Source organism: Tenrec ecaudatus, chromosome 13, assembly GCF_050624435.1.
Source record: "Tenrec ecaudatus isolate mTenEca1 chromosome 13, mTenEca1.hap1, whole genome shotgun sequence".
NCBI lineage: Eukaryota > Metazoa > Chordata > Mammalia > Afrosoricida > Tenrecidae > Tenrec > Tenrec ecaudatus.
The window spans coordinates 42,122,015-42,142,801 of record NC_134542.1 but is presented as its reverse complement, the minus strand read 5'-3'; the positions used below and the strand labels follow the sequence as shown (position 1 = coordinate 42,142,801).

At 44.4% G+C, this 20,787-nt stretch overlaps 1 protein-coding gene across 3 annotated transcripts in view; it reads right to left on the bottom strand.

The window, feature by feature from the left end:
* Positions 1 to 20,787, bottom strand: part of ANKRD44 (ankyrin repeat domain 44) — a 352,825-nt gene that overhangs the window by 100,350 nt on the left and 231,688 nt on the right. For all 3 annotated transcript variants that reach the window (XM_075529200.1, XM_075529203.1, XM_075529202.1), the window contains exons 10-12: positions 19,297 to 19,411; positions 2,792 to 2,874; positions 1,263 to 1,326 (exon numbers count right to left, since the gene is read on the bottom strand). In XM_075529200.1, the coding sequence (XP_075385315.1) occupies positions 1,263 to 1,326; positions 2,792 to 2,874; positions 19,297 to 19,411 (262 nt within the window). The remainder of the gene's footprint in view (positions 1 to 1,262; positions 1,327 to 2,791; positions 2,875 to 19,296; positions 19,412 to 20,787) is intronic.

Here is a 20,787-nt window from a genome sequence, read left to right as displayed (position 1 = left end):
GGAGGGAGACCGCTGAAGTGAATTTTTCTGTCGAAGGGCACGTTGCTAAACATTAATTCTAATAAGAGTTTCAGACATGGACCCAGAAAGATGTGTTGCCACTTTCTATAGAAGGCTGATATATTTTTGAGATGTGGTCATGAAAAAAATAGATAATCATACATTACTTTTCTAAACTTGGGAAGCTAATGGGGGAGGGCGGGCTAGAATTTATTATTTTGTGGCAATTTAAATAAGAAAAAACTTTCATTAGCAAAAGACACCTTTTCCCTAGCCCAAACTTGCCCTTTAGAATCACCTTGACCAGAGAACTAGGTATTCAGTTATAAAACAAAAGAACGTTCTAAGACAATTACATATTGATGAAACATGTCCAATGGATACAAAACATTCATCTCTTAGAGGTGTCAAGGTTCAAAGATAGAGGCCAACCCACATTGAGTGGCTTGTGAAGTTCAAATAATTTGAGGGTGTGCAGAGACTATTAAAAATACAAACCTAATTTTTTTTTTATAATGAAAACAAAACAAGGTAGGAGAATTTGAAGGGACTCATGCACAGAAGGGGCCGTAAAGTTCCCCAGTGGTTCCATCTCTGCTGCATAGGTGACCCGTCTTTGGTAGTCCACAGAGGACAAGCAGAGGAGCTTTGCTCTTCCTTATAGAACAGAAAAGCAACTCAGAACCAGCACCTTACCCAAACAAGGTCACCAAGACAGGCCATGTTTGGTCATCAGGAGGGCAAATCGCAACAACGGATTGATCAGCTCGTCAGCCTAAAGCCTGATATGCAAAAGGCACTTGTCTCAGGAAGAGTTCTTTTGCAAGCTTTTGAAAAGAATGCAAAATTTAAATGACTTCTCCTCTCTCCTTTGGGTCCTCTTTTGATCTCTGCTTCACATGGAATTATCATAACGACTTTCAAAATCAGTTTTAAAATATGGGAAGAAAGGTCAGGAAATGAAGGTGAATGAATTCATTCCTGGATTCCCTTGATTATCACTCATCGACCAGCAGACAAAGAGGACAAGACCTCAAATGCTTCCCTCTTGTTGGGGGAGCACTGTGTCCTACTCTGACATCATTTTTCTTTGGAAACGTCAAATTCAAGGAATCTGGGAATCCAATATGGTGTTTGGTACTGCTGGAAATGATTCTTACCCATTTTGTTAAGGGAATTGCCTCAGACTCACAGACAACTTCACTCAGTGAAGAAGAATTAGCAATTAAGTCATGAAATAGCTGAAATTGCCAACTACTCACCCTCCTGCAGCAGCAGCATGTAGGCACGTTCTTCCAAATTTATCTGGGGTGTCTATTTCAAAGCCTGCAGACATCACGTGCTCATTACTAAACAAGGATACTATGCTATACTTTTGTCCTAGTTAAACCACAAGAAACATTGCAGAGACAGAAAAATCAGTTAGTAGGAAAGCCAGAACACAAGCAAACTGTAGTCAGAAAGAGGTTGTCATGGAAACGAGCGGTAACTACTCAAGCCTGGCAATTTTATAGGAAGAGCCGTGAAGTCAAGAAGAATCTATTTTCACATTCAGCCCTGGGTGAACCACGGCCCCATTTTTCAATCACAGGACAGAAATTTATGAAGCCAATTTGAGATAAGTGGGCATAGACAGTCCGACAGAACACAAAGAACTGACGTGGAAGGCAGAAGGGGGTCACAACATGCTAGACATGGACATTTTCTAATGTGGACACCCCGCTCTGGGTTGGTTTAAGATTTAGCAAACATGCTTTCATGCGGGAGTAAATATTAAACATGCCCAAAGCAGCATCCCCCTCAGGTAAAGGACTGAGGGGGGAAATGTGCCTCTGGGATAGCTGGTGGGTTAATTCATAAACAGTCTTTGCCTGCAGACCTGTATCCCGTTTGAAAGCTCGGGAACTTCTAAGGTGGAGAGGTGGCAGGAGTGGCGATAAGAAAGATTAGCAAAGTTCCAAGCCAGAAAGCATTCTTACTCCTCAAGAACCCCACCATAGAAACATAAATTAAACATCGTTCAATTTCTATATTGATTTTTTTCAGAGCTCACAGAGTGGGATAGCAACCCAACATTTTCTGCCATTAAAATGTGGGGATTTGGCCTTCTTACTTTGGGCAAAAATACTTTATGTTAAGGCACGGTTTTAAACCTCGGAGCTGTCTTTTCCTACCATGATTAGCTCCTAGTTAGCTGTGGCCATCCCTTCCTCTCTCCCACTCAAGCTTTAACTTGAAAACCCGAACAGACTCTCCCTCCAGGGAAGAACATACGTTCTCCTCACGTACCGACACGATGCCATTCCAAAGACCAGGCCATTATGTAAAAACTGGCCTAATGCCAAAACCATGGAAGAGGACCACTCAGGTCACAAAAGGGAGGATGACATCCTTACGTTGTTATGTAACTCCCAACCCACTGAACATCATGGTCCAGCCCCGCGGACACACGTTACCATCACTCAGCATGACGGTCACCCCAGCACTCACTACTACTGGATGTGCATCATGAAAGCGGGGAAGAAACTAAGTCAGCCTACTGACGTACTATTAGCATAAATGGGAAATGCTGGGTTATGAGATAGGGTTAAGTGAGGAGAAGGTCTACTGACATGTGAACATCACCCACACCATGGGCCCCCGGGAGTTGTCACATGCAGTTAGCTGTGGTACGTAATTTCTCCTGTCTAGTCAGGTGATGACATAAAGCATAGGCAGCCACTCCCTCTGACCAGACACTGGAAGCCCTAGGACTCATTGACGAGACACATCTGGTCATGGGTTTACTTACCTGATGACAACAGCTTCCTGCAGCAGTCAGAGTGCGCATGCAGGGCTGCTAAATGTAAGGGGAACATGCTATGGACTCCACACCTGGGGGGGAAACAGAGCAGCTCATGACAACAGATCTCAGGTTAGGTACATACAGAAGGACGAGCATCTTTCCAGAGGTGTCCTCAAGAAAACCGAATCCGTAATGCTTCTTTGAGAAACTCTTTGAGAAAACAATTCTGCAACCCTTTCGTTCAATACATATGTAGTCATTTTCTACCTCCTAATAAAATATTGTATCTGCATAAAGCTTAAAAGCCTAGAACAATAGAAATATATATTTTTAAATTAATAAATCATTTTATTAGGGACTTTTAGAGCCCTTGTAACAATCCATATACCGATTCTATGAAACACATTTGTACATATGTTGCCATCATTTTCAAAACATTTCTTTCTGCTTGAGCCCTTGGTATTAGTTCCTCTTTTTTCCCCCTTCCTCCACCACCCTCCACCCTCATGGACCCCTATAAACTATAAATTATGATTTTCATATCTTAAACCATCTACTGTCTCCCTTCACCCACGTTTCTGTTGTTCATCCCCCTGGGGGGCGGGTTATACGTAGATCATTATAGTTGGTTCCTAGTCGGTCCCCCATTTCTCCCACTCCTTCCCCCACCCTGATGGTATTGCTACCCCCATTACTGTTCCTGAGGGGTTTATCTGTCCTGGATTCAGTGTGTCCAGGGCACTTATCTGTACCAGTGTACATGCTCCGGTCTAGCCAGATTCGAAAGGCAGAACTGGGGTAGCGATAGTGGGGGAGGGAGGGAGGGAGGAGAAGCATGCTGACCCTTATGGTTGTTTTCCATGGGATCTGGTGAAGTGCCACGCCCTGCCCACTGATTCTGAAATCTACTTTCGGGATTCCTCAGGGACTTCCTTGCTTTGCTGATCTGTTGTGCTCCGGTGTGTGGGGTGGGGGTAAGACCAGGCCCAATACCCGTGGGATATACTGAAGATAAAACAGCTGTGTACAGCGAACGACTTCACCGAGAGAGTAGTAAGAAAGCCCACGGACTGGGCTAAGATCTTTAGCAATGACACATCAGACATGGGCCTTTTACTAAAACTGTAGTACTCTGTTAGTCTACAATAAGGGGGGACAAACAAACCTACCGAGGAGGTGGGCAAAAGAGCTGAACAGAAGTTTCATAAGGCTGGAAATCCAAACGGCCAACAAACAGATGAGAAACTGTTCCCGATCACTAGCCATAAGGGAAATGCAAATTAAAACAACTATGAGATACCACCAAAACCTTCCAAGATCGCCCAATGGCTGTGGGGAGATAGGCACTGTCATCCACTGCTGGTGGTTCTGTAGGCGTGTGCAGCCATTATGGAAATCGATATGGTGATGCCAAAAACAAATGGAAATCCAGCTACCACATGATCCAGCAATCCCCCTACCGGGCATATACCCAGAAGAAGTAAGACACAAACCATGACCACACACCTGTGTCCCAATGTTCATCGTGGCACAGTTCACAATTACAAAGAATTGGAAACAGCTTAAATTTCCATCAAATGACAAATGGATTAAAAAATTCTGGTATATGCCTCCAATGGAGTACTACGCATCCCTCAAAAAGCAGCGATGAAGCACATCACTGCATGGGAAAGTTGGAGGAAATTACACTAAGTGAAGTAAGCCAAGCACAAAAGGCCAAGTACAACGTGAGTCCAATGAGGTTAGCTTAAAAAGCACCAGGGGCACGGGGGAAAAGCCACCAAATGCAGAAATTCACGGGGTGAGGTCTAGGCACTCTGGTCGGGGTTGGACCCAACCCAGGGATGCATAGGGCAGCCAACTAAAAAGGAGGGGAAAAGCAGGGCGGGGGGAGCAGAACGTGGATCGTGGGGGAGCAGGGCACTAAAGCACATGGGTAGGTTATTGATGTCTCCACAGGAAAGCGAGAAAGAGACCAGACCTCAACCTGGGCTCCAAGCCTCGAGGGCGAGGGCAACTTACCAGCACGAAGCAGCAAACTAACAGAAAGGTCTGCGGGGCTGGCTCAGGTCCCAGCTACATCGACCCCTCCCCAGAAGGCACTACCGTGGACAGCACTGAAGCTGCAGCCTGCGGGCCTGCCCAGACCACACGCTAGCAAACCAATAGGGAAAAAGAGACAGAGACAGTGCACCTCCTGACCCAGCAAGCATCGAGGATGACCTTCCCGCAAGGAGCAGCAAATGCACAGAGAGGACCGTGGGGCTGACCCCCCCCCCCCATGGGACACAGAGCCCCTCACTGGCCCACAGTGCTAAGGGGACAGCACTGAAATGTATATTTTTAAGAAAATTAATTTCATACACAGAGTGACCCTTTAAAATGAATCTCCCTCTCTTGATTTCTTACAGCTTAGAAATGTCTAGTCATTAATTCCTTCAACATTTGCTAAACAGCAAATATGAAGGGTGGGCTAGAACAGCGGTGAACGACAGCAAGCCTCAACTTGGAAGAGCAACCGAGTTTGCGCCTCGAATCGATAGACAAAGAGGCTCTCGCGTGCTGAGAACCTTGTTTAGAGTTAATCGTGGCTACATAACTGAAACTGCAATTTTAGATGAGTGCAAAAACTAGTGTTTACCTTTTGCTAATGAAATGTCATCTTGGTAAGAGACATTTATGCTGCACATTGACCTTCCCTGAAATGCCAGTCACAAAAAGTCAAGAGGGAGAAGCATTGCCTTGCATAGATTTCACTAACCTACCATTTGTTCCTTAGCTGTATCCTAGGAAGAATCTAGCAGACTGGTCCCCTCTCCTACACGATCCTCCTCAGGCCTGGTCCCTTAACTTCAAGGGACAGGCAGCCTGCTGATGGCAGCACTTTCTGCCTTTGGAATTCAGTACCGCTCCCTTCCACTCTACTCCCTCTCACACAACAAACAACCAGAATCCAAGGGTCGAACTGTCCTTCGAGACAGCATCACGGGGCGATTCCTGTGTGCTCCCCCAGCCTCCCTAGCCATGTGAGTGACTCATTCTCATGACATCTCATCGAAGTGACACGACTTCGGATTTGCAAGTCCTCTGCAGAACACAAGCGAATATGGACCCCTGGCATCTTACAGCCTCCGCCATCCAAGTTTCTCCAGCAGAAAGTAGCAGATCCTATGCTTCAAAAAGACAGTTTGTGGGTGAAGGGGTCCAAGTCTGTAGGAAGGGCTGCAAAAAGTTCACAGAGAAAGAGAATGAAAAGGTCATGCACTTTGCCCGTGAACATCTTGTAGCCCCTCCTGCAGAGCCAGCTGTTTTCCAGTGTTGGGTAATCAGCAAAGCCCAAGGCTCTTTCCATAATTACTGCTATTTACTGGCATTTTTTTGTTCAGTCCCTCTGTTCGTTTCCCTCTCCCTGTACGGAGGTTCCCACCCACTGGATGTAATAGCTAGCATCCATCAAGAGATGCAATCTGCCCGTCGCTGGGCAGTGTCATGTCGAGGAGAGCTGCTTGTAACTGCTTCTCTCGTCATTTACAAAAGAAAAATTCTGAAAAGCAATTGCACTGGTGACGACCTTGATGCTCATGAGGAGGAGGGAGTTGGGGCACGAGAAAATCCTCTTCTGTTTATGCTGTCATTTACATTGTTCTTTTTTGAAATGACTGAAACATACTGATTTTTTGAAATGTACAACCTGAGTTAAAAGCTTTCTACTAAGTGGAACTTTAAGTGAATGTGATTTTACCTAGACATTTTATTAGCTTTGGAAAGGTAAAGCAAACAGATATGATTAAATATATTGACAGACTTTGGAAGAGAAATATGGAGAGAATATTTTCTAAGATGATTTTAAGTTCATGTGTCTGAGATTAAGGAATGATGTTCAGATTTCCTTATGGTCTAATCACACATATAGGTGCATATGCAAATAAACATGTAGACACCCAATACTTTTATAAAAATTAAAACTAAAGTTCACAAGAGCCAAAGTGGCACTTTGACTATCTCTCACCTGAATGTAGAGCCTATTTCAAGAATAGGTGTGATGCACTCAACAGTAACAGACCAGAAGAATTGTGGGAAGATATCACACAGAAAGAAAGATAATGGTTATTAAAGAGACAAGAAAAGATCAGACTGGATGTCAAAAGAGACGCTGAAACTTTCTCTTCCATGCAGAATGCCTAAAGGGAATGGAAGAAATGATGACATAAAAGAGCTGGCAAAACTTCTCAAAAGAAGTTCAGGAAAGCATGATAATAAAATGCACAAAAGCCTTGGAGTTAGAAAAGCAAGAGGGAAAACGATGCTCAGCATTGCTCAAGCTGAAACCACAGAAGCAAAAGCCTTGAGTCGCAATATTGCGGGTTCTCCGGACAAAATGCTAAGTAACGCATCACAAGAAGATGAAAGGAACACACAAGTCACTGGGCCAACAGAGCTGGTCAGTGCACAACCACGTCAGGAGGTTGCGTGTGATCAACAACTGACAGCAGTACAGGAAGAAGTTCAAGCTGCACTGAAAGCATTCGCTCAAGACAAGGCGCCAGGAATTGACGGAGACCGATTTAAATGTTTCACAAAAAGAATGCAGCGCTGGAATCATTCCACAGCTGATGTCAAGAAATTCGGAAGACAAATAACTGACCGACTGACTGGAAGGAATCCATATTTGCACCCATTCGTAAGAACGGTGATCCAATCAAATACCCAAATCAAACTCACTGCTGTTGGTTTGGTTCTACCTCATAGTGACTAGATAGCATTTCTGACTGAGGTCTTTATGAGAACAGATAGTCCCGTGCTTTATCAGCCCTCATTTAGGGGATACACAAGGGAATGTGAATATCATCGAACAATATCATTTCTACCAAGCAAGCAAAATGTTGCTGGCGATAACTCTAAAACAGTCGCAATGGTGCATCAACGGGGAACTGCTGGAAATCCAAGCTGAATCCAAAGGCGGCGTGGAAAGAAGATTGCATCATGGACATTTGCTGGAGCTTGGCTAAAAGCACAGCACACCGGAAAGCTGCTTATCTGTAGTTTATTGACTCTACAAAGACGTTCACCTAGGTGCCGCATAACAAATTATAGATCGCATTGTGAAGAACGGAGTCTCATGGACGCTTCACAGTGCTCGTGTAGAATCTGTACCTAGACCAGAGAGGCTGTCTTCTTGCACAAAACTAGGAGAATACTGCGTGGTTTAAAATAAGGACAGATACGGGTCAAGGTCATATCCTTTCACCAAATGTATTCAATCGGAATCATTTGAGAAGCTGTAGTAGATGAAGAGGCCGGCACCAGGATGGAAGAAATAATCTACAGGGTTTTTTTGCTGAAAGTCACGAGGCCTTGAAGCAAGCACTTACTGTGAAGATGAAAGCCTACAGTCTTCAGTACGGATGATATCTCATATATAGGAAACCAAAATCCGTACAGCTGGACCAATAAGCAACATCGTGATAAACGGAGAAAAGAGCAACGTTGTCATGGATCTCATTTTACTGGGATCCACAGTCAATGCCCAGGGAAGCAGCTGTCCAGAAATCAAAGTACATATTGTATTGGTCAAATCTGAGGCAAAGAAACCCCACTAAGATGTCCTCTGAGTGCATCTGATAGAAGCCCCGATACTTTCAATTGCCTCGTGTGCACGTGATAGCCGGACAATGCATAAGGAAGAACAGAAAAGGATTTCTGCCTTTGAATTTTAATGTTGGCCAAGAATATCGGATATATGAGGGGGTACCCCCCAAAAAAGGATTTTTTTCATAGATATATATTTAAATATTTTTACAGAACTACTTTATTACCTTCAAAGCACTCTCCATTACATTTAATATATTTGTGAAATCTGATTCCATTCTTGGAAACATTTTTCAAGCTCATCTGTTTGGATGGCTGGCAGCACCTCCCTCTTTTTTTTCTTCATCTGTTCTAGTCACCAAATCACTGTCCTTTCATGTCCCTCTCCACTCAAGAAGCAAAAATAAGTTGCACAGAGTAAGGTCAGGTGAGTCAGGTGTGTGGGGCAAGAGAGGCATACTGGATTTTGCCCCAAACTGGCACACTGAGATGGCTGTGTGAGCAGGTGTATTGTCGTGGTGGCAAAACCAGTGCCCCGTCTGCCACAATTCAGGCCTTTTTGTTGCACACGGTTATGCAATCTTTTCAGAACCTCTAAATAGAAAGCTTCATTAACAGTCTGACGGAATGAACTCCAAATGCACTGTCCCCCTCACATCACATCGTTTTATTTTGGGTACCCCCTCTACCATAGACTACCAGAAGAACAAACAAATCTTAGAAGTACCACTCAAAATGAGGGTGACATAGTTTATGACGCACAGAGGGAGTAGATGCACAGAGACGGTAACTGAGGCAAGGGTCTGCAGGGGACGTCGAGGTGGGGGGTGAGAGATAGGGAGTGAGGAGATTTGGGGAGCAAACAATGAATATGGGAGTGGGGAGGGAGCACTAAAACTGATTGCGATTACACAACTCACTTTAAAGGTGATTTAAACATGTAAGTATCTATGTGTATCTATCAAGTACATCTATGTGTATCTATCAAGTATATCTATGTGTATCTATCAAGTATATCTATGTGTATCTATCAAGTATATCTATGTGTATCTATCAAGTATATCTATGTGTATCTATCAAGTATATCTATGTGTATCTATCAAGTATATCTATGTGTATCTATCAAGTACATCTATGTGTATCTATCAAGTACATCTATGTGTATCTATCAAGTACATCTATGTGTATCTATCAAGTACATCTATGTGTATCTATCAAGTATATCTATGTGTATACATCAAGTATATCTATGTGTATCTATCAAGTACATCTATGTGTATCTATCAAGTATATCTATGTGTATCTATCAAGTACATCTATGTGTATCTATCAAGTATATCTATGTGTATCTATCAAGTATATCTATGTGTATCTATCAAGTACATCTATGTGTATACATCAAGAAAACCATGAAAAGAAGGAAGCCAGACTTGACCTAGGGCTACCAAAGGTGAAGGGGAAAGAGTTGTTGCATAGGGGCACTGAGTTTATGTCAGTGGGAGCAGAACAATTTGGAAAAGGAGATCAATAAAGGCTGATCCACATGAAGAGTATAATCAATGACACCCAGCTTTACAAGTAGAAGTTGTGGAATGTTCTGTTGTGTCTATTTTTGCCTCAATTAGGAAAGAACTGGCATGACTAACAATGACTGCAAGGAAGAAGAAAGTGTTCTGGGATTGACTATGATGACAATTGTACGACTCTTGTTGATAGGATGAAATTATTGAATTGTATGACATGTGGATATAGCGCTAATGAAACGGCTAAATAAATGAGGGTGACGTACTTTGGACACACTATTAGGGTGGACCAGTCAGTCCCTAGAGAAAGGCATCCTCTTGGGTAAAGGAGAGGCAGTACAAAGGAGAAGGAAGCTCAATGTCAAGGACTGACAGCGTGGGTACAATCGTGAGGATGGCACAGGATGGAGCAGTGTTTTTTTTTTCTGTTGTATATTTTGTTTTATTAAGTTCTGCTTTATTGTGCTTTGCAGACATTGAGGTTTTTACAAAGTGAAGATTTGTGCCAAGATTGCATTGAGCAAGCCTAGTGATGTCATTTTCCCAGCAGCATGGGCTCATTTCATGTCTCTTAATCAATTTAGGTAATTCTTACAACATCTCAGGCTTTTCATAATGCGATTGTAGATTAAATAGACTTAAAGAACAGTGTAACCCTAACTTTTATATGTTCTGGGAAACAACAACAACAACAAAAAACTGTGTGACTTATTTTATCAGGTATTCACTTTAGTGTGATGTTCTTGAACCAAACTCACAATCTCAGCAAAAATATATCCGCATAGTCAACAAATTTCAAGTTCAAAACTTCTAACCAAACCTGTCACTTAAAACTCCTTTTTAGATAACTTACCCTACTTTATGTTAGCTACTTGTTTCATTTTCAATAACTGATATTTAGAACCTCAAAAGATAAGAGAGGCAAAACTATCCATTTAAGAGATTTATCACCCTAAGAGATTTTCCACACTAAGTTACTCACTCAAGTAACATTATAGGCCAAACTCAAGTACAACTGGCATGTAAACGTGAATTTAATGCTACAATTCAAACAAGAAAGCGATCAGTTGAGAATGGAGAGAGAATAAAAGCCGTCGGAATCTCTGGATGCTCTCCGAAACCATTCACATATTTCCAAGTAAAATGACTCCCTTGTTCTTATAAAATAGGGTTGCTTATAAAGGAGGGATCACAAAACCTTTAGCACTAAAATTAGGATTTGGCTTAGTCAAATAAGGAGTATCACTCTCACTTCATTAGGAAGATCAAAAAATAAAGATGCCCAAGAGCATTCAACTTAACAACGCATACGTTACCGTTCAAAGGCTGCATTTATTTGACCAGGCAGAAAATGAAGGAAACACATTTGTATTAGCTATTGCTAATGTAGCCGTTAGCTGGCATCCCTTAGCCAGTTATTTCAGAGTAAATGAGGTCTGAAGGACTGCCCATGGCGAGGACGGGGCTTTGTACCATTAGAAGGTTTCTTCTTTTAAGCTGTCGCTTTGAATCCGAGGCAGAAGAGCCTTCTGAATCCAATCATTGTTGGCGTTTGGCCCTAGGTGCTATGGTGAAGACCATTTTGGTTAACGTCGTGGATTTGGGGTCTAAATCTCTGGGTTTAACTACTTCACCTCCCACAAGTCACATGTAACAATGACTGTCTGCTTCGTGGTGCAACTACAACGTTTGGTTGAGATAATGCACAGAAAGTGCCAAGTCGAATGGCCCCTGGTAAGCTTTCATCACAAATGTTAGCAGTCCTACTGCCCTCGCCATTGTGATTAGCTTGCTCGGGCAGTCGATAGTCTGCGAGTTCTGAAGCTGTCGTCAGATTATGGTTCCTGAGAATCTAGTATACAATGTCTTAAGAGGCAAGAAAAAACCTGCATCGGCTAGCATTTCTGTTGTTTCACTACATTTCAAAATCCTGGACATTAATTATTTCACAACTCCCTTAGGGAAGTGGGACTGGTTTATTTTTACCCACTGAGGGAAAATAGGTGATTTTCTTTCTTTCTCTTTCTTTTTTAACCATTCTCTAAATGAAGCATTTAACTGTGTTATTGTAAGTATTTATCTTGTACCCTTAAATTACTAGACATTTGGGTGTAACTGACAACAACCAGGCCCGATGCAGCGACCCTTTAGTACAGTTCCTCATGTTGTGGTGACCCCCGACCATAAATTTATTTTCCTTGCTCCTTTATAGCTGTGATTTTGCCACTGTGATAAATCGGGCGACCCCTGTGAAAGGGTTGTTTGACCCCCCAAAGGAGTCACGACCCACAGGTTGAGAACCGCTAAGGTTTAGCCCCTACAGACATGGTCATTAGTTCCTTTTAAAACAAGCCCAAATAGTCTGACGTGCCTTCAAGGCTCTTCCTCGATCTGTCTGTTGCCTCACTTCAGCTTCTTCTAGAATCTCCCCCAAACATCGTTCCCTTCTTACGAACAGCCAGACTGCGCTCTGCCCCACCTGAAACTTCTTTTCTTTCCACCCCCCTCTTTCTCATAGGATTTCTCAACCTAATCAATGTACCCCTGGAGGGGTCTGGAAATAGCTGGAGGGTGGTGAGAACCGTCTGAGAGAATTTCTACATGGAGATTAATAATCTAAAACCATCACGGCCACCTTAACCACAGACAGCTGCTACACTGTGGACTCCAAACCCCCACCCCGGCTTGCATTCAGGCTCACACTGGCTCTGAGCAGCACTATAATGCGCCAGGCCAGAGAGAACAGGGCAAAGGTGGACTCTAGAAATGAGCGGCACGTCCGAGTTGGAGGCGTGGCGCAGCGATGTGCAGCGCGCTGGCCCTTCTGCACACACACAATCCGGCAGGAGTTTGACTAAAGGCTTATGAGTCTACGGTCCTGCCGCTTCGCTGCAGCTCCTGCAAAGCCTCCATCCCTGCAGGCGACGTCGACTTCCCCGGGGCCAGCACCTTCGCCACCAGCACTGCAACCCCCGCAAAGGGTGGCGTAAGTTTGGCAAAGCAGAGGCTAACGTACCATTGGATAGAGAAACAGCACCCCGAGGGTCCCTGTGGCTACGGATGGCATCCTAGTCCCTCCCGTCACCAGCCAGGTGACCTTGGGCAGGTCCTTGAACCTCTACACTTCCTTTACTTTACCTGTAAAAAGAGATCTTCACAGCATTTACCCTGTGGGGTTCTTGGGCCACCCTTAGGTTGGTGCCTAACAGAGGTGCCACTATACGTAAACGCTGAAGCACATTTCAAAGCTGCTGGCGTCTGTAATTATGTTTTGTGATTTGGGGGTGGTGGGCATTGTAAATTTGTTTGGGGCTTTTTTTAAAAACCATATTAGAGTCCAAAGCCTAGGGAGTTCATACCTAGTCTTAAACCTTACATATCCAAGTCATAGCATTCAAGTCCTTCAAGCACTGATGAAAGCAATTGCACTGAGGATCTGCAGGCCCCTCAACACCGTGACGCGAGGAATCCCTGCCCCCCCCCCCACTTCAGTCTCGGCCAACCATCACTTCGCAGAAGCCGTCCCTGACCCTGCCAGCCTGGGATCAGTCCCCCAGATCTGCTCTCCCATCTCCCCGTGGTACCCAACAATTGCCCTGACAACATGCTTAGTACTTGAGATGGCAATTTCTAGTTTAATTCTTGTCCTCAGTAGATTAGAACCTTGTAACTCCACAACCTGACACAGGGGCTGACACAGGCCTTCAACAAATCTCCAAGGAATGAATAATTGGCGGGTCTAATTACGTGCATAACTACAAACCCCTCAATTCTGTGGTGGGGCAGAGAAAGCATGAGCGCAGTCCTGGTAAAGTGCAAGGCAAATTAAACCCCCAATCAAACCAAATGAAACTTGAAGAGAGACGTGCAAGGACTTTGATACCACTTGAAGTTGCATGAGCTCAAAAAGCCAAGTTCTAACGTGTGTTCTGACTAAATACTCGGAGAAGCAAAACCAATAAAAAGAACTTCCTCACGCGGCTAGACAATGAGATTCAAGTGGATCGTAAGAACACTGTGTGTGAGTCTTCAGAAGAGCAGGCTTACTGGTCAGATAGAGGGGCGGAACCCCCAAGACTGGCCCTTAGTCACCTTGCAGGCTTGGAAATGATTTCACCACCACGGCTCCTTTTCCACAGGTCTCTAAGGAATCAAGAATCATCTGACATGCCCCAGGGCCAAGTGCAGGAAGGTTAGGCAGGAAGGAGGCAGGCTTGAAATGGGAGATGCTGGGAAGAAGTGGGATACGCAAGGCTGCGCTGTAGAGACTGCAATTATGGAATGGAAAACTGATGTGTAAACCTTTAAATGCCAAAGGACTGACAGTAAAACTTGTCATATTGAGAGCTTCTTTTGAAATATGCTTAGCCTTCTTTATGCAGAAAGATGCCTATTTCCATAAATGTTGTTCACTGACTTACTTATTGACAGAAGGGAAGGTCTATTTTACTCTTCTTCAGAAGCTACCCAAAGTACACAAACATACAAGGAGGCCTGGGATCAGTGGTTTCCAGGGTGTCAGATTGGTGCTTTAGCAAACTGAGTCTTCCCCAACCTCCTTCACTCTCATTTTGATGTGGTCCCCTTAAAGATGGTTTAGCTTGTCACACCACTGTCCTCACATCTCTCTCTTTCTCTCTCTTCCCCTCTCCCCACTCTAACTCCTGCCTTCATGAGTGGCTGTGACTGAAGGAGGCAAGTGTTATGCCCGGATACGTTGCAGCAAAAGAAAGCAGGTGGGCTCTCTGGAGCGGGTACTGCACAGCCAACAGAACCAGCTGTGTGAGCACCTGAAGGCTCCTTTGCCACCTGGTGTGAGCTTGGATACGTTGAAGGTAAAAGAATTCTGAGAAATAAATTCCGAGCTTCCTGAATAAAACTTTTTTGGGGAAAATTATCAGAAAGGATTAAAAACTCAACACTTCCCCTCCATCAACCACCTCCCCAAAAGAAAACCCCAAACCCCCTTGCCATCACATCAATTTGGACTAGTGAAGAACTAGTAGGACTAGGAAGAACGCCTGTAGGACTAGGAAGAACGCCCCCCCAACCCCCGTGGGGTTCTGAGACTGCGACTCTTTACAGAATTAGAAAGTCTCGTCTTTCTCCCAAGAGGTGATTTCAAACAGCGGACCTTGCAGTTTAGCAGCCCAATGTGTCCCCCTACGCCACCAAGCCCGCTTTACGTTTAATTCCTAAAGCAGATTCATATTTAGAAGAAGCATGGGAAGTTGAGGTTATGTGGGCAAGACTCCTCAAAGCAACGTAGAGTTGCTGATGATAGGAACATGTGAGCATCTATGATCCCTGGGTTTGGTGGCCATGGTCTGGCGGGGAACCTCAGACCTGGGGAGAGCCCCCTGCACCCCAGCCAAGCGCAGACCATAATGCTCCTTTCAACACATGACATCGCAATCAAAAAGGCTTTGGCTTTGAGGCAGATTCTTCCTCTGAAAGGAGACTCCCCACTGATAATCCTATTTTCTCAGCATCCCTTTCTTCTTTGGGCCTCAGCTTCCGTTTCAAAGCTCTCATTTTTTCTTCTCTGCACATTTGCAAGGAGCTGCCAAAGTTTATGGTGTGGACTGCCTCCAGTAGGTCTGGGCTGTTCCCTGAACAATCTCTCTTATCTGGACAAATGTTATCTTGAAACATAACCCTCTCTACACCGACCTGTTCTTTAACGGCTTCAAAATAGCTAAGAATGGAATCTCAATCCACACACACACACACACACAACCGATCCGACCATAAGGCCATGCTCTCAACACATTCACACATTTGTGCCTTTGTAAATGCTGTTCCCTCGTCCTGGAATGTCCCCCCCCCTCCTCCACGCCACACAGTGCTGTCCACGTGCTGTTCCCTCGTCCTGGAATGTCTTTCTTGGCTCCCCCCACCCCTCCATGCCACACAGTGCTGTCCATGTGACAGCCTCCGACCATCCTTCTCTGTGTTGCAATATCTGTGTTGCCATCTCTTCGGGGAAACCCAGAGGAGCAGTGCGCATCTGACTGCGGCCAAAGCCAACTTGCAACCTCCATCCGAACCTATCTCCCACGCTGCGGTCCGTATTTGCACCACTAGCCTGGGAAGCTCAGAAGATCACTGGGACCAAGTCCGATCTACTGTGGTACTGATGATGGTATCTCATTATAGAATTCACTCGGAGTGGCCCATATGATGCACTTTCAATGCTGACTCCAAAGATGATCCCACCCCAGCTTCCCAGACCCTTTTAAATTGGGGCTCACTCTAGGAAAGAGTCGTCTCATTGCACAATTGTGGGTGGTGGATAAAACAAAATTCCTCATACAGCACGGTCACCAAACCATTCCTCACCAGAAACTTCAATGACTGTTGCCCATGTGTCTGAAATCAAGGCAAAACTCTTCACTCGGGCATTTATGACTCTCTTTAATTGTATTCTACTGCTTAGTATTAAATAATAAAATTATAAACTAACGTTTATTGATATCTTACTACGGGCCAGGCACTATTCAAAAAGCTTTGTCTAAATGATCTTGTTCAATAAAATTCGCAGCTGTATTGATTTCACTCATCTGACATTGTGTATCAAGTGCTCTGCTAGTAATGAAATCATGAAGTTCTTATGAGAAACATGTGCTGTGATAGGCTTATTGTGCCAACCTGGCCAATAAGAACATGTGGGATTAATAAGGTCACAGTTTGATTGGAGGGCCAGCCTTGCCCCTCTCTCTTGCTCTCTGGTGATCAGACCAGCTAGTTCTCTGCCTCAACTCATGAGTTACACTACCTGTGGACCGCCAACCTGTGGCTCATGTCGCTGGAGCCTGCTTCACCACGCTGCTGGTGGTACATGGCTTGAGCTTTGGACTGTTGGACCTTGTTGTCCGGCTGACTGTTGGTGACCCACTCTGCTGTTTGCTACCTGTGGCTGGACTTCCTGCACTGCCCTTTGGAAGACTCAGCTGTCTGCTTCCTTGACCTTGGACCCCGGGGCCCTCATGAGTCGAAGGACTCCCAGTGTATTAACTGTTCCACAGGAGTGAGTTGAACTGACCCCCTCTGTACTGCTATGTAGGCTAATTAGCTGTCTAATGTGCTGTATATCTATCTATCTATCTATCTATCTATCTATCTATCTATCTATCTATCTATCTATCTATCTATAATCATAAGTGTCCTGGTTCTGTTTCTCTAGAGAACCCTGCCTAACACATATGCATAGGAACTATCGTGGTCCCCATTGATCAGATGAGGAAACTGAGGTAGAGGGAGATGTGCCAGTGGGTTCGGCTTCGCAGCTGACGAGAGGCAGCTTGGGCTGGGCCCAGGCAGGGCCTCTTCAAGCCTGTGCTCTCGTCACTACACCGCCGGCCCCCGAGTACCGCCCACACCCTCGCCGCAGTAGGCCAACTTCTTCCCAGAGTTCAGCTCTTAGCTTCTTTTCTTCCTGATTTCCTGACGGCTTATGGTGTCTGTCACCTCCTTCTCTCCCTTTAAAGCCTGCTCCGGACTCATCTTCTCCGTGAAGTCTTTTCAGAAAATACTGGACGTCTTTGTGCTCTCTCTCCTTTCTGCTTCCCCTTTATAAAATGTCGACAGCATTTTGCCAACTGTATTACAGACTGCAAAAAGTCAGAACCTGGGTAAAGCAGAAACCCGACAGAGAAGGAAACCTCAGGTACCTTCCCCTAACAGAGAGTGACAGACTGCCCCTTTCAAAGGAGGAACATGCATGGTGCCTGGCTATCCAAAGATAAAGCGTCTGGGGTCTTAAAGGCTTGAAGGTAAACAAGCGGCCATCTAGCTCAGAAGCAACAAAGCCCACATGGAGGAAGCACACCAATCTGTGTGACCACGAGGTGCTGAAGGGATCCGTTATCAGGCATCAAAGAACAAAAAAAAATCATATCATTGTGTGCTCACCTTCCTGATAGACAACTGAAGACAAATGGGTGCATAAGCAAATGTGGAGAAGAAAGCTGATGGTGCCCGGCTATCAAAAGAGATAGCGTCTGGGGTCTTACAGGCTTGAAGGTAAACAAGCAGCCATCTAGCTCAGAAGCAACAAAGCCCACATGGAAGAAGCACATCAGCCTGTGAGATCACAAGGTGTCAAGGGATCAGGTATCAGGCATCATCAGAACAAAAAATTTTTCCATGGTGAATGAGGGAAGGGGAGTGCAGAGTGGAGACCCAAAGTCCATTTGTAGGCCATTGGACATCCCCTTACAGAAGGGTCTTGGGGAGGAGACAAGACTGTCAGGATGCGATGTAGTAATGAGGAAAAATATAGCTTTCCTCTAGTTACTAAATGCTTCCTCTTCCCCCCGCCCCCCCCACTGTCATGATCCGAATTCTATCTGGCAAGTCTGGCTAGACCAGAGGATGTACACTGGTACAGGTGGGAACTGGAAACACAGGGAATCCAGGGTGGATGATCCCCTCGGGACCAGTGGTGTGAGTGGCGATAATGGGAGGGTAGAGGGAGGGTGGGTTGCAAAGGGGGAACTGATTACAAGGATCTACATGTGACCTCCTCCCTGGGGGAATGGAGAACAGGAAAGCGGGTAAAGGGAGACATGGGGCCAGGGGCTTGGGTGGAGAGCAAATGTCTTGAGAATGATGAGGGCAACGAATGTACAAATGTGCTTTACACAATTGATGTATGTATGGATTGTGATAGGAGTTGTATGAGCCCCTAGTAAAATGATTTTTTTTAAAGGAAGAGTACGCACACAATCCAGAAATAGGGCAATCCTGTGCAGACCCAGCTCTCATGGGCCTCGCCACACTATCCTGCAAGGTTCTTTTTGTTGGCTGTCGGCCCAACAGAATTACAAGCTCTTGAAGATGTCACCCAAGTGATACGTCTTCTGAATTCCCCCCACAGTGCTCAGAATTGAAAGGCAACCTCGGTGTGTCTTCCTTTAAAATAAAAACACAGTGAGTTCAGGTCCCCCACTCCAATGGAGTAGATTCGCTCAATTGCTACCTCAGGTGGCAGTATTAAAACTAAGTAAGTGCCCAGAATAAACTCAGAATTTGCCCTATTATGCTTTCTTGTTCACATCTAGAAGAACAAAAAGAATATTGGAAAGCAGTTAAAGGTGCAGTTTAATAATAACCATAAAGTTAATAGTTAATCGAAATAAAAAAGAAAAAAGTCAATAGTTAATAGTAATTAAAACCACCAAAACAAGCCTCATGTAGCTGAAAAATAAAGTGGGTTTTACCTTACACCCATCATTAAAAATCACTTAATTTATTTCAAATTTAATTTGTGGTTAGTATGATGACACTGATTCGCCTTAACCTGAATAAATGGGAACTCTCTAGTGCACGGCTGAGTTCTTTCGGCATGATTCCCACCCGTGGTCATTACTGTGCCATATTTTTGCAGGGACCTACTTGGCTGTGTCGGCTCCGCTGGTTATTAAGGTGTTAATCAAAAGCTCATGACCATATCTTGCAGCCACATGGAGAGGAGTATTGCCATCCTTATCCACACAGTCAATTTCACCGCCTGAAAGACATAGTTTAACACAGGATAACAAGGGCCCGAGTTGATTCAAATACGACATTCTGTGCTCGTCATTCATGTTGACCAAATGCTGACTTCTTGTCTACACCAGTGTATAAGAATGCCTTTTAAGGAGACAAGCCTCCACCTGAATTAGTATTATCATATGTATAATATCATTTCCAGGGCACGACTGCTGGGCTCGCATAGGACCATTATAGAATCCTCACCATAATATCTGTACAGCCCTTTGTTCTAATGAACCGTTCGATTGGCTTTATTGACTAACCAACTCCCTAAGATGTATTGTTCAGCAAACAATATTTTTTTCTAGCCAGGAGTAATTGTAAAATATAGAGTTAGTAAGAATCATGGCCAATGCTTTATACAATTGATGTATGTATATGTATGGATTGTGATAAGAGTTGTATGAGCCCCTAATAAAATGTTAAAAAAAAAAAAAAAGAATCATGGCCAAAACGCAAGAAGGCAAATCCTTCAGTACTGAAATTAGCACAGACGCTGACGTAGGAATAAAGATGTTTCTCTGGAGTGAAAAGTTCTGCATGTAGATTTTCACCTGAAAAATTCAGTCCACTTGGGGCCAATACAGTTTCACATTTGGTGATTGCAACATTACAGCTAATTACAAGAAGGTAACCTCTTTATGACTTTAATGGGAAATTATATATTGAAATTTAAATACAAACACCAATCTTTCCTCAAATTTTTCTTTCTGAGTATAGCTACTATTTGGAAAACAAATTGTCTGAATGGAACATGTGATAGCAGGCATGGGCGGGGTATGTGTGTGTGTCTTTTTAATAATGTAATTTTGCTTTACAGTCAGCACGCACAAATGTTACAATCAGAGGAAAAAATACAGTAAGACTAGTTATTGTGGTCTTCCAGGGACTCGGGGAGTAAGTTAGTTCACTGTGATCTCAATCGAGAAGCATCTAATTTAGTCCAATTCATTGTCAGGACGTGGAGGACAGGCAGACATCACCTAGAGCAGTGGTTCCAACCATCCTAATGCCAGGACCCTTTCATACAGTTCCTTCCCATTGTTACTTCATAACTGTAATTTTGCTACTATGATGAATCAGGTAACCCCTGTGACAGGGTCGTTCTACCCCCAGCGGGGTCGCGACCCACAGGTTGAGAACCACTGCCCTGGAGCAATCTAGATACAATATATCTGCCTGAGAACTGCCCACAGTAGGCTGGAAAGGTCCATTCAAGGCCTTTCCCAGTGGACAGATGGAAGACAGCTCCTCAGACCTCATTCATCACTTCACACTCTTCCTAGCCCACAGCCACCTACACTGAGGAAAGGTGAGGCCTCCACATGTGCCGTCTCAGTAGGCCAAAAGTTG